Source organism: Notolepis coatsorum (genome assembly GCF_963971535.1).
Source record: "Notolepis coatsorum genome assembly, chromosome: 1".
NCBI lineage: Eukaryota > Metazoa > Chordata > Actinopteri > Aulopiformes > Paralepididae > Notolepis > Notolepis coatsorum.
In genome coordinates this window covers 255,530,634-255,545,463 of record NC_140165.1, presented here as the reverse complement: position 1 = coordinate 255,545,463, position 14,830 = coordinate 255,530,634, and the positions used below count along the sequence as shown (strand labels likewise).

Here is a 14,830-nt window from a genome sequence, read left to right as displayed (position 1 = left end):
GTGAAAGGGTTAACATTCTGTGTATTGTCGCAGTGAAAGGGTTAAGAGACAAGAGACCTGGAAGCTGCTCCACAGACAGTGAATAGTGGAACAATCCTGGGACACTGACAGTAACCATGGTGATTTAACTCCTGGGACACTATGACAGTAACCATGGTGATTTAACTCCTAGGACACTATGACAGTAACCATGGTGATTTAACTCCTAGGACACTATGACAGTAACCATGGTGATTTAACTCCTAGGACACTATGACAGTAACCATGGTGATTTAACTCCTGGGACACTATGACAGTAACCATGGTGATTTAACTCCTAGGACACTATGACAGTAACCATGGTGATTTAACTCCTAGGACACTATGACAGTAACCATGGTAATTTAACTCCTAGGACACTATGACAGTAACCATGGTGATTTAACTCCTGGGACACTATGACAGTAACCATGGTGATTTAACTCCTAGGACACTATGACAGTAACCATGGTGATTTAACTCCTAGGACACTATGACAGTAACCATGGTGATTTAACTCCTAGGACACTATGACAGTAACCATGGTGATTTAACTCCTAGGACACTATGACAGTAACCATGGTGATTTAACTCCTAGGACACTATGACAGTAACCATGGTGATTTAACTCCTAGGACACTATGACAGTAACCATGGTGATTTAACTCCTAGGACACTATGACAGTAACCATGGTGATTTAACTCCTAGGACACTATGACAGTAGCCATGGTGATTTGACCGGGATATGGGAACACTTTCTGATTCGCTGTAAGCCCTACATTTAAATACAACTCATTTGGACGTAACAGCTCAGACTGAAATGCATTGAGCTCATGAAGTCGAGTCACTTTGATGACATCACACATTTCAGTCTCGATGCTCTCGATGCACCTGCTCAGGAACACAGTCTATGTTAATAGATGTCGCTTTAATTGTCCCGGATCGTTGGGATAGTACAATGTAGGTCGTGTTTTAGGGTGGATGTACCTTTTAAGATTAATTTATGCTAGATCCGGCAGGCACAGCGCGGAGGAGCACATCGCTGCTGTCGGGACAAAACCTCATAACTCCATTTTTTGAATTTTTTTTATTATTATATAAATCAACTCCGTAGATCATCCTCCATATGTGTGTGTGGGTTTTACAAAGTTTAAACAATGGGAAAGCATTAAACCGATCATCTGTCTAAACCTCTTAACTCTATTCACCCTCAAATCTGTGTTAGTTTTTTTCATCTGCTGAAAAGTTGGGTTTTTGGAGTTATGAGGTTTTGTCCCGACAGCAGCGACATGGTGGTTTGGGGAGATGGTGCACGGTTCTTCCATGGTAGCTGCTAGATGACACAGGGTCAAAGGTAGCTGCTAGATGACACAGGGTCAAAGGTGGCTGCTATATCACACAGGGTCAAAGTTAGCTGCTAGATGACACAGGGTCAAAGGTAGCTGCTAGATGACACAGGGTCAAAGGTAGCTGCTAGATGACACAGGGTCAAAGGTAGCTGCTAGATGACAGGGTCAAAGGTAGCTGCTATGACACAGGGTCATCAGCGTTTTATTGGGGGTAATTTGTTTTTTGCCAAGCTGCAAAGCAGCGACTCGTCATCATTTTCAACCTTTGAACCTTTGTTTATATACCCGTCCCTGATCGTAACCCTGACCTTAAGCCAATGTCCTTCTGGGTCATGGGATCTAGCATCTACCATCTTTCGCTTCCTCCGGTCAGCGGAGTGGATTGTCCTTCAAAACAGGTGCCGCCCGACAACCACCAGCCAATCAGTTCGATGCAGACCAGTACAGACCGGTACAGAGCAGCCGGACAATTACAACATGCACAGAGGTACATGAGGCTGTACAGTCTCGATTTAGCATAAATATTGTAACAGTAGGGCAGACCCAAATAAATGCCTCGAAGCTTCTCTCATTGCCATCGTAGTCGATGCCAAAATCACGAATGTTTGTTTGTTTAACCACTCCAACCTACTTAGCCTAGATTAACATGAGTGAAATGGCTCATAGTTAATAATAATCTAACCTTCATTTTGAAAATCAGTTCTTCTAATAATTAGCATTGAATCTTCGAAGCACAAGAAGTGGTAATTGGCACAGCCCTACTCAACGGACCGGCTCACAGCCCTACTCAACAACCAGCTCACGTCCCCGTTAAGGGTTCAATACGCACAAGAAGTGGTAATTGGGACAGCCCTACTCAACAGACCGGCTCACGTCCCTGTTAAGGGTTCAATAAAGCTAAACTGTTGATATACAGCACAAACATCCCTATATACACACGAGTAGCCAGAATATTCTATTGTATTACCCAGTAAACACAATTTACACAAAATTCCAGCAGGAAACAATTCTCATAACCAGAATAAAAGCTTATTCCGGTTATTGCAAATAGGATACGATGTGCCGACACAAAGAAACGGAATACTGGAACAAGATCCTGGCGAGCGTGTGAACACAGTCCTGGAGTGGGTAATGTTGACTGACTGAAGAGCAGTGCTTCTCAATGTGGAGGGCGGGGACTGCCAAGGGGTCCTTGAGGAGATTTCTGGGGGTCCCCGTAAAAAGCGAGGAACAGTTTAATTTCACTATTTCATTCAGTAGAAGTTAGCGCTCGATGAGCTACTGGATTAGAGTCACCTTTGTGATTGGTTTCACTCATATCTCCTCCACTACGTTACAGAGTTATGGATGACTACAATCTTCTCAGATGGGGGGTCCCTGAAACAAAGTCTTATAAAATGGGGGTCCACTGCCTGACATGTATCAGTTTAGGGTTCCTCGACGTGAGAACCGGCCGAGAACCACTGCCACAGAGGAGCGGAGCCCCTAGAATAATATAAGGCCCTGTCCAGACCAACTGTTTCAGAAAGACTCTCCATCCAACGACAATGCAAACACACGCCACGTGAACTGATCTGATGGCAGGCTGCAGAGAGCTCTCCATGGTCGGGATTGACCTGATGGCAGGCTGCAGAGATCTCTCCATGGTCCTGATTCACCTGAAGGCAGGCTGCAGAGAGCTCTCCATGTTCCTGATTGACCTGAAGACAGGCTGCAGAGAGCTCTCCATGGGCCTGATTGACCTGATGGCAGGCTGCAGAGAGCTCTCCATGGTCCTGATTGACCTGATGGTTGGCTGCAGGGATCTCTCCATGGTTCTGATTTACCTGATGGTTGGCTGCAGGGATCTCTCCATGGGCCTGATTGACCTGATGGTTGGCTGCAGGGATCTCTCCATGGTCCTGATTGACCTGATGGCAGGCTGCAGGGAGCTCTCCATGGTCCTGATTGCAGAGAAAATACTAAAATATTGTGTGGACAGGGGTGTCGGCCATGATATTAACGTTTTCCAAAAGCTATGTTTTAGCTCCATTTCATCTGTCCATACGTATACATACAGTTTAAAAAAATCATACATTTAGCCCAAAAAAAAGCATTGTTTTAAGTTACCTAAAATTCAGGGGATACGGACCACTAGCCTAGCCCTCTAAGCTAGGTTAGTGGTCCATATCCACTTCCATTCATTTGTGCTAAGCTAGGCTAGCAACCGGATAGCTTTCTACTGATCGCCCAGAAAAAAAATCTGTATCTTCTTGTCTGACTCTGGAGAAGACGGTAAGAACATTTCCCATAATGTTGGCATCTTCCTTTAACAAGTGAAGCTCTATAGTCATGTGACTTACTGTAGATCAGAACTCATATTCTTATCTTCATGCATGCAGGACCATCATCATAAAGGTGGCAGCGTCCTGGACAGACTCCTACCCAGTCCAGAATGTATAAAGAGCTGACGATGTCATATCTAAACCATAGTAACAATGTCCAGTATATGAACTAACGAGTGGTATTCCTCTTCTTTAAACTCACTCCTGTGGCAGTACATCCTTTAAACTCACTCCTGTGGCAGTACATCCTTTAAACTCACTCCTGTGGCAGTATATCCTTTAAAGTCACTCCTGTGGCAGAACATCCTTTAAAGTCACTCCTGTGGCAGAACATCCTTTGGTCTTCTACAGGCAGACGTGGCTTCAAACCCAGGCGTGTTGCACCGGATAACAGTAACTCAAGGCAGTTCAGAAACAATAGGATAAACCGTTGCATTGTGGGATGGATGGGTCTGGAGAAGCAAGTGATGTAATGATGTCATCAGAGTGGGAGCTCGACACCAAGCGCCGATACGTTTCAGCTGCGGCTGAGTGAGTGAGTGAGTGAGTGAGTGAGTGAGTGAGTGAGTGAGTGAGTGAGTGAGTGAGTGAGTGAGTGAGTGAGTGAGTGAGTGAGTGAGTGAGTGAGTGAGTGAGAGAGTGGTCAATACTGCAGTCCACCAGCCACTGTGGGAAGTGGGGAAAGTGGTTTCTTACCCTGATGAAGTTGACCATCAAAGACATTTCAACCGTCAGGGAGAACACTCCCTCTTCGCTGAGCAGTTCCTTTAGAAACAGCGTTCATCGGCTAGTGGGTGGATATGATGTGATGTGATGCAGAGCTCATGGTGACGAGAGCCCACATCTGGGTCCCCAACGGATGCTTATAATATCAGACCAAATATTATCTTATAATAAGAGACCAAATATGATCTTATAAGAGACCAAATATTATCTTATAATAAGAGACCAAATATTATCTTATAATAAGAGACCAAATATTATCTTATAATAAGAGACCAAATATTATCTTATAATATCAGACCAAATATTATCTTATAATAAGAGACCAAATATTATCCGATAGACCAAATATTATCTTATAATATCAGACCAAATATTATCTTATAATATCAGACCAAATATTATCTTATAATAAGAGACCAAATATTATCTTATAATATCAGACCAAATATTATCAGATAAGAGACCAAATATTATCTTATAATAAGAGACAAAATATTATCTTATAATATCAGACCAAATATTATCCGATAAGAGACCAAATATTATCTTATAATAAGAGACCAAATATTATCTTATAATATCAGACCAAATATTATCTTATAATAAGAGACCAAATATTATCTGATAAGTGACCAAATATTATCTTATAATAAGAGACCAAATATTATCTTATAATAAGAGACCAAATATTATCTTATAATATCAGATGAAGGCCACTCGGTTTTCTTTCTTTTATCTTCTAGATTTCTGCCAAACGCCTGAAATCTATTGTTATAAACTTATATTCAGGTAATTTCAGTTGAATCAGTGGAATTCAGGTAATTTCAGTGGAATCAGTGGAATTCAGGTCTTGCAATGCTTTGATCATTGCGACGGACAGACGCTTCTTCCTGCTAATCTGAGGTCTTTCCTTCAACATCCTGGTCATTCACTATCCTTCCCGCTCCTCCTCCTCCTCCTCCTCCTCCTGCTTCTCCTCCTCCTCCCTCCTCCTCCTCTCCTCCGCTCCTGCTGAACTGACGCCTGGACAGTCTCTCTGGGTCATGGGACGCCATGTCGCTGAAGTCACGGAAGATGTCCTGGAACGTCTCGTCATCACCTGAAATCACATGACATCATCATGACATCAGAGTCTTAAAGATGCAACAACTAATCGAATAATCAACAACTATTATTATTATTATAAACTAGAATAAACTAGAATAAAAATATTAAGAAAATGTTAATAAAGATAAGATGTAAAGATAAGAAATAAAGAATCTTAAAAAAGATAAATAAAGTAGAAAAATAAGACACAAGTGACAGTGTTCAGTATAGCGGTAGAAGGATATAAAGTGAACTATGCATTGTTGCAAATATTGCAAATAACGGAAGTGGAGGTGACAGTGAAGTCACATGATGTAGTGACAGTGAAGTCACATGATGTAGTGGAGGTGAAGTCACATGATGTAGTGGAGGTGAAGTCACATGATGAAGTGGAGGTGAAGTCACATGATGTAGTGGAGGTGAAGTCACATGATGAAGTCGAGGTGAAGTCACATGATGTAGTGGAGGTGAAGTCACATGATGTAGTGGAGGTGAAGTCACATGATGAAGTCGAGGTGAAGTCACATGATGTGGTGGAGGTGAAGTCACATGATGTAGTGGAGGTGAAGTCACATGATGTAGTGGAGGTGAAGTCACATGATGTAATGGAGGTGAAGTCACATGATGTAGTGGAGGTGAAGTCACATGATGAAGTCGAGGTGAAGTCACATGATGTAGTGGAGGTGAAGTCACATGATGTAGTGGAGGTGAAGTCACATGATGTAGTGGAGGTGAAGTCACATGATGTAGTGGAGGTGAAGTCACATGATGTAGTGGAGGTGACAGTGAAGTCACATGATGTAGTTGAGGTGAAGTCACATGATGTAGTGGAGGTGACAGTGAAGTCACATGATGTAGTGGAGGTGAAGTCACATGATGTAGTGGAGGTGACAGTGAAGTCACATGATGTAGTGGAGGTGACAGTGAAGTCACATGATGTAGTGGAGGTGAAGTCACATGATGTAGTGGAGGTGACAGTGAAGTCACATGATGTAGTGGAGGTGAAGTCACATGATGTAGTGGAGGTGAAGTCACATGATGTAGTGGAGGTGAAGTCACATGATGTAGTGGAGGTGAAGTCACATGATGTAGTGGAGGTGAAGTCACATGATGTAGTGGAGGTGAAGTCACATGATGTAGTGGAGGTGAAGTCACATGATGAAGTGGAGGTGAAGTCACATGATGTAGTGGAGGTGAAGTCACATGATGTAGTGGAGGTGAAGTCACATGATGTAGTGGAGGTGAAGTCACATGATGAAGTGGAGGTGAAGTCACATGATGTAGTGACAGTGAAGTCACATGATGAAGTGGAGGTGAAGTCACATGATGAAGTGGAGGTGACGTCACATGATGTAGTGGAGGTGAAGTCACATGATGTAGTGGAGGTGAAGTCACATGATGTAGTGGAGGTGAAGTCACATGATGTAGTGGAGGTGAAGTCACATGATGAAGTGGAGGTGAAGTCACATGATGTAGTGACAGTGAAGTCACATGATGAAGTGGAGGTGAAGTCACATGATGAAGTGGAGGTGACGTCACATGATGTAGTGACAGTGAAGTCACATGATGTAGTGGAGGTGAATTCACATGATGTAGTGGAGGTGAAGTCACATGATGTAGTGACAGTGAAGTCACATGATGTAGTGGAGGTGAAGTCACATGATGTAGTGGAGGTGAAGTCACATGATGTAGTGGAGGTGAAGTCACATGATGAAGTGGAGGTGAAGTCACATGATGTAGTGGTGAAGTCACATGATGTAGTGGAGGTGAAGTCACATGATGTAGTGGAGGTGAAGTCACATGATGTAGTGGAGGTGAAGTCACATGATGTAGTGTGGAGGTGAAGTCACATGATGTAGTGGAGGTGAAGTCACATGATGTAGTGGAGGTGAAGTCACATGATGAAGTGGAGGTGAAGTCACATGATGAAGTGGAGGTGAAGTCACATGATGTAGTGGTGAAGTCACATGATGTAGTGACAGTGAAGTCACATGATGTAGTGGAGGTGAAGTCACATGATGTAGTGGAGGTGAAGTCACATGATGTAGTGGAGGTGAAGTCACATGATGTAGTGGAGGTGAAGTCACATGATGTGGTGGAGGTGAAGTCACATGATGTAGTGGAGGTGAAGTCACATGATGAAGTGGAGGTGAAGTCACATGATGTAGTGGAGGTGAAGTCACATGATGAAGTGGAGGTGAAGTCACATGATGTAGTGGAGGTGAAGTCACATGATGTAGTGGAGGTGAAGTCACATGGTGTAGTGGAGGTGAAGTCACATGATGTAGTGGAGGTGAAGTCACATGATGTAGTGACAGTGAAGTCACATGATGTAGTGGAGGTGAAGTCACATGATGTAGTGGAGGTGAAGTCACATGATGTAGTGACAGTGAAGTCACATGATGTAGTGGAGGTGAAGTCACATGATGTAGTAGAGGTGAAGTCACATGATGTAGTGACAGTGAAGTCACATGATGTAGTGGAGGTGAAGTCACATGATGTAGTGGAGGTGAAGTCACATGATGTAGTGGAGGTGAAGTCACATGATGTAGTGGAGGTGAAGTCACATGATGTAGTGACAGTGAAGTCACATGATGTAGTGGAGGTGAAGTCACATGATGTAGTGGAGGTGAAGTCACATGATGAAGTGGAGGTGAAGTCACATGATGTAGTGGAGGTGAAGTCACATGATGTAGTGGAGGTGAAGTCACATGATGTAGTGGAGGTGAAGTCACATGATGTAGTGGAGGTGAAGTCACATGATGTAGTGGAGGTGAAGTCACATGATGTAGTGGAGGTGAAGTCACATGATGAAGTGGAGGTGAAGTCACATGATGTAGTGGAGGTGAAGTCACATGATGTAGTGGAGGTGAAGTCACATGATGTAGTGGAGGTGACAGTGAAGTCACATGATGTAGTGGAGGTGACAGTGAAGTCACATGATGTAGTGGAGGTGAAGTCACATGATGTAGTGGAGGTGAAGTCACATGATGTAGTGGAGGTGAAGTCACATGATGAAGTGGAGGTGAAGTCACATGATGTAGTGACAGTGAAGTCACATGATGTAGTGGAGGTGAAGTCACATGATGAAGTGGAGGTGAAGTCACATGATGTAGTGGAGGTGAAGTCACATGATGTAGTGGAGGTGAAGTCACATGATGTAGGAGGTGAAGTCACATGATGTAGTGGAGGTGAAGTCACATGATGTAGTGGAGGTGAAGTCACATGATGTAGTGGAGGTGAAGTCACATGATGAAGTGGAGGTGAAGTCACATGATGTAGTGGAGGTGAAGTCACATGATGTAGTGGAGGTGAAGTCACATGATGTAGTGGAGGTGAAGTCACATGATGTAGTGGAGGTGACAGTAAAGTCACATGATGTAGTGGAGGTGGTGGAGGTGAAGTCACATGATGTAGTGGAGGTGAAGTCACATGATGAAGTGGAGGTGAAGTCACATGATGTAGTGACAGTGAAGTCACATGATGAAGTGGAGGTGAAGTCACATGATGAAGTGGAGGTGAAGTCACATGATGTAGAGACAGTGAAGTCACATGATGAAGTGGAGGTGACGTCACATGATGTAGTGACAGTGAAGTCACATGATGTAGTGGAGGTGAATTCACATGATGTAGTGGAGGTGAAGTCACATGATGTAGTGGAGGTGACAGTGAAGTCACATGATGTAGTGGAGGTGACAGTGAAGTCACATGATGAAGTGGAGGTGAAGTCACATGATGTAGTGCAGTGAAGTCACATGATGTAGTGGAGGTGACAGTGATGTCACATGATGTAGTGGAGGTGAAGTCACATGATGTAGTGGAGGTGACAGTGAAGTCACAGCAGCAGATATTTACAGTATCTTATAAAAAAAAATCTTCAGCTTGTTCCTCGGGTAAACTCCTTTTGATATCTATAAAGATGCACTGACTTTAGACTATCTGAAGAGAGGACAGTGTGGACTCAAACAAATATACAACTTTCTGGAATCAGCTCTTAATTGAAACAGATGGAGCATTTAGACTAAATGACCTGCTTATTGCACAACATGGTGTGTGGTTGTGTCTCCAGTCCTCGCTAAGTTAATGCAGCTTTAGACGAGACGCTACGCACCCATCGATCCAAAGAATCCCTCAGAGTCTCTCATCTCCTCGTTCATGCGGGCCATCCGGAGTCTGTGGGATGGATGGAAAGATTCAGGACTTAAAAACTGTTTCCAAATTAATAGAAAGCTAATTTAACCTATTCCCAGTTCAGTAGCTCTCTGCAACGTACAGCTTGAGCTTCACATTCTCAATTCAAGAATTTAGACCAAGACAAGTGAATCGCTTCATCCGACCACTTCGAAACGCGTTCAGCACACTTGTGCATATCTTGTGCCACTTCATGTCAGGGACCCGATCGACATCAATACTGGAAATCGCGATCAGACAATTGGAATATTCTTTTTGGGATACCTCCTAGTAAAGGATATGACATCAACCTACTTTGATCCAACAATGATTTCACATCGATCGCAACGATAATATGTAACATACTCCAAAACATATGCCGTTGCTGACGATCAAAGCATCAAAAAACGCCCCCCCCCCCCACCCTTTCATGCATTCATGATGAAACATAATACCTATTATATACATTTGAATTGGAAATAGTAGCGTGTCCAGGCGAGCAACGCGAACGCTTTTCGCTAAATTCACATATTGCTCCATAGCGCCGCTTTCAGGAATGAGCCAGGATCACTCAGAAACTATACAATATTCACCACGGTATAACACGCGAACGTATACATGAACAAATTTATTCTTTTTCACATGTTGAAAGATGGATAGTTAATGTCAAATGAGCCATAGTATTGTCTCCATAGCTATAATATAGAATATAGATATAGCCCTGCAAACACTGCGACGCACAGTGAAAATCCCTATACTTTACAGCGGTGGCACACTGAGTACAAAGATGGCTAGACCGGCTGGCGTCCAAAGTGTTAAGGAGTAACACTTTAATGTTTCTTTAATATAATCATCTTAATGAGTCACACTTGAATTAACTTCTTTAATATAATCATCTTAACGAGGAACACTTTAATGTTTCTTTAATATAATCATCTTAAGGAGTCACACTTGAATTAACTTCTTTAATATAATTATCTTAACACTTTAATGAACTTGAATTAAAACCAGTGTTTACTCACAGGGTGACGATGTCTGCGTGTGCCGTCTCTATGGCGATGGCCAGAGGGTCCTGTCCTCTCTCATCCGCTGCATACTGGTTGGCTTTTCTCTTCAGGAGCAGACACACCTGCCTGCAGCACGCACGCACGCACGCACGCACACGCACACGCACACACACACACACACACACACACACACACACACACACAATAAGAACATATTCCAAAAAACATACACTTGAAAGAGAAACATGGGCAGGGATATGTTGCTATGGAAACAGAACATGCTAAGTAAACAGAACATGCTAAGTAAACAGAACATGCTAAGTAAACAGAACATACTATGGAAACAGAACAGAGTGTGTGTGTGTGTACCCTGTGTGTGTTGTACTCTGTGTGTGTACCCTGTGTGTGTGTGTACCATGTATGTGTGTGTACCCTGTGTGTGTGTGTGTGTGTGTACCCTGTGTGTGTGTGTGTGTGTGTGTGTGTACCCTGTGTGTGTGTGTGTGTGTGTGTACCCTGTGTGTGTGTGTGTGTGTGTGTCTGTGTCTGTGTCTGTGTCTGTGTGTGTGTGTGTGTGTGTGTGTGTGTGTGTGTGTGTGTGTGTGTACCCTGTGTGGCCCCCGGTGGCTGCAGCATGCAGGGCCCCATGGCCTCTCTGGTCTCTGTGGTTCACATTGGCTCCGTTCTGCAACAAGAACTCACAGGCCAACAGGGAACCCTGCAAACACACAGACGGCAGTTAGGAACATGTATGTACTGCCCATCAATCAATATATCATACCAGGCTGTCAGGAACATGTATGTACTGCTGCCCATCAATCAATATATCATACCAGGCTGTCAGGAACATGTATGTACTGCCCATCAATCAATTGATACCAGGCTGTCAGGAACATGTATGTACTGCCCATCAATCAATATATCATACCAGGCTGTCAGGAACATGTATGTACTGCTGCCCATCAATCAATATATCATACCAGGCTGTCAGGAACATGTATGTACTGCTGCCCATCAATCAATATATCATACCAGGCTGTCAGGAACATGTATGTACTGCCCATCAATCAATATATCATGCCAGGCTGTCAGGAACATGTATGTACTGCTGCCCATCAATCAATACATGATGCCAGGCTGTCAGGAATATGTATGTACTGCTGCCCATCAATACACTAAAAACAAACAATCAATACATGATACAGTACCAGGCTGTTGAGTTTGGTCAATTAGTCCCGTCTTTGTGGGCATGTAGTGTTTTCTTGGCTCCATTGTCAGAAGACATGCAACAATATAGGCTTGATATCTCGTCACACCCCTAACCTCCAGTCACATGGTGAGTCATGTGACAAAGTCCTCTTGAGGGTTGAAATAGGTGATAATGTTCACTGTTCAGGTTAGCACTTAGTTTACCACTGGTATTTACCACTTGGTTAGTTTACCACTGGTATTTACCACTTGGTTAGTTTACCACTGGTATTATTTACCACTTGGTTAGTTTACCACTGGTATTATTTACCACTTGGTTAGTTTACCACTGGTATTATTTACCACTTGGTTAGTTTACCACTGGTATTATTTACCACTTGGTTAGTTTACCACTGGTATTTACCACTTGGTCGGCTATTGCAACTTCCTGGTGGTAAACTCTTGAATTGTCCCACTTCAGAAGTTGACGAGGATCGTCTGAACATGCGGTCAGGACTGAGGAGGCTCCTTATGATATTGTCTAGTAGTCCAAGAGGAGACCTTGCGTCCACCTCGGCCGTAGGCTGAACTCACCCCCACAGCCGCTCCGATGAGGGCGGTGCGTCCCTCTTCCTCAGGATGGGGCCAGTTCACCTCTGCGCCGTGGGCCAACGCTGCTGCCATGGCGACCAGATCTCCTAGCAACACAGCCTGGTACAGCCGCTTCCCCAACTCCTCTCTGCGCGCCTCTACAGACACAAGCACACTGTGACGACTAGAAACAAGAGGACAACATGTAGCACTTTCATTTAATTTAGTCAGGCCTTAGTGGTAGTCAGGCCTTAGTGGTAGTCAGGCCCTAGTGGTAGTCAGGCCCCAGTGGTAGTCAGGCCCCAGTGGTAGTCAGGCCCTAGTGGTAGTCAGGCCCTAGTGGTAGTCAGGCCTTAGTGGTAGTCAGGCCTTAGTGGTAGTCAGGCCCCAGTGGTAGTCAGGCCCTAGTGGTAGTCAGGCCTTAGTGGTAGTCAGGCCTTAGTGGTAGTCAGGCCCTAGTGGTAGTCAGGCCTTAGTGGTAGTCAGGCCTTAGTGGTAGTCAGGCCCTAGTGGTAGTCAGGCCTTAGTGGTAGTCAGGCCCTAGTGGTAGTCAGGCCTTAGTGGTAGTCAGGCCCTAGTGGTAGTCAGGCCTTAGTGGTAGTCAGGCCCGAGTGGTAGTCAGGCCTTAGTGGTAGTCAGGCCCCAGTGGTAGTCAGGCCCCAGTGGTAGTCAGGCCCCAGTGGTAGTCAGGCCCTAGTGGTAGTCAGGCCCTAGTGGTAGTCAGGCCCCAGTGGTAGTCAGGCCCCAGTGGTAGTCAGGCCCTAGTGGTAGTCAGGCCCTAGTGGTAGTCAGGCCTTAGTGGTAGTCAGGCCTTAGTGGTAGTCAGGCCCCAGTGGTAGTCAGGCCCCAGTGGTAGTCAGGCCCCAGTGGTAGTCAGGCCCTAGTGGTAGTCAGGCCCTAGTGGTAGTCAGGCCTTAGTGGTAGTCAGGCCCCAGTGGTAGTCAGGCCCCAGTGGTAGTCAGGCCCTAGTGGTAGTCAGGCCCTAGTGGTAGTCAGGCCTTAGTGGTAGTCAGGCCCTAGTGGTAGTCAGGCCCTAGTGGTAGTCAGGCCCCAGTGGTAGTCAGGCCCCAGTGGTAGTCAGGCCCTAGTGGTAGTCAGGCCTTAGTGGTAGTCAGGCCCTAGTGGTAGTCAGGCCCCAGTGGTAGTTAGGCCCCAGTGGTAGTCAGGCCCTAGTGGTAGTCAGGCCCTAGTGGTAGTCAGGCCTTAGTGGTAGTCAGGCCTTAGTGGTAGTCAGGCCCCAGTGGTAGTCAGGCCCTAGTGGTAGTCAGGCCTTAGTGGTAGTCAGGCCCTAGTGGTAGTCAGGCCCCAGTGGTAGTCAGGCCCCAGTGGTAGTCAGGCCCTAGTGGTAGTCAGGCCCTAGTGGTAGTCAGGCCTTAGTGGTAGTCAGGCCCCAGTGGTAGTCAGGCCCTAGTGGTAGTCAGGCCTTAGTGGTAGTCAGGCCTTAGTGGTAGTCAGGCCCTAGTGGTAGTCAGGCCTTAGTGGTAGTCAGGCCTTAGTGGTAGTCAGGCCCTAGTGGTAGTCAGGCCTTAGTGGTAGTCAGGCCCTAGTGGTAGTCAGGCCTTAGTGGTAGTCAGGCCCTAGTGGTAGTCAGGCCTTAGTGGTAGTCAGGCCCCAGTGGTAGTCAGGCCTTAGTGGTAGTCAGGCCCCAGTGGTAGTCAGGCCCCAGTGGTAGTCAGGCCCCAGTGGTAGTCAGGCCCTAGTGGTAGTCAGGCCCTAGTGGTAGTCAGGCCCCAGTGGTAGTCAGGCCCCAGTGGTAGTCAGGCCCTAGTGGTAGTCAGGCCCTAGTGGTAGTCAGGCCTTAGTGGTAGTCAGGCCTTAGTGGTAGTCAGGCCCCAGTGGTAGTCAGGCCCCAGTGGTAGTCAGGCCCCAGTGGTAGTCAGGCCCTAGTGGTAGTCAGGCCCTAGTGGTAGTCAGGCCTTAGTGGTAGTCAGGCCCCAGTGGTAGTCAGGCCCTAGTGGTAGTCAGGCCCTAGTGGTAGTCAGGCCCTAGTGGTAGTCAGGCCTTAGTGGTAGTCAGGCCCCAGTGGTAGTCAGGCCCCAGTGGTAGTCAGGCCCTAGTGGTAGTCAGGCCTTAGTGGTAGTCAGGCCCTAGTGGTAGTCAGGCCTTAGTGGTAGTCAGGCCTTAGTGGTAGTCAGGCCCTAGTGGTAGTCAGGCCCTAGTGGTAGTCAGGCCCTAGTGGTAGTCAGGCCTTAGTGGTAGTCAGGCCCCAGTGGTAGTCAGGCCTTAGTGGTAGTCAGGCCCCAGTGGTAGTCAGGCCCCAGTGGTAGTCAGGCCCCAGTGGTAGTCAGGCCCCAGTGGTAGTCAGGCCCCAGTGGTAGTCAGGCCCTAGTGGTAGTCAGGCCTTAGTGGTAGTCAGGCCTTAGTGGTAGT

The 14,830-nt window shown here is 45.8% G+C and overlaps 1 protein-coding gene across 1 annotated transcript in view; it reads right to left on the bottom strand.

Moving 5' to 3' along the window:
- Positions 1 to 5,311: 5,311 nt before the first annotated feature.
- LOC311224744 (arf-GAP with coiled-coil, ANK repeat and PH domain-containing protein 2) overlaps positions 5,312 to 14,830 on the bottom strand; it is a gene marked incomplete at its 3' end in the record, with an annotated part of 72,757 nt that continues 63,238 nt past the window's right edge. The window contains exons 18-22 of the mRNA XM_084309845.1: positions 12,464 to 12,618; positions 11,290 to 11,399; positions 10,697 to 10,807; positions 9,616 to 9,677; positions 5,312 to 5,517 (exon numbers count right to left, since the gene is read on the bottom strand). Coding sequence (XP_084165971.1) covers positions 5,312 to 5,517; positions 9,616 to 9,677; positions 10,697 to 10,807; positions 11,290 to 11,399; positions 12,464 to 12,618 — 644 coding nt within the window. The remainder of the gene's footprint in view (positions 5,518 to 9,615; positions 9,678 to 10,696; positions 10,808 to 11,289; positions 11,400 to 12,463; positions 12,619 to 14,830) is intronic.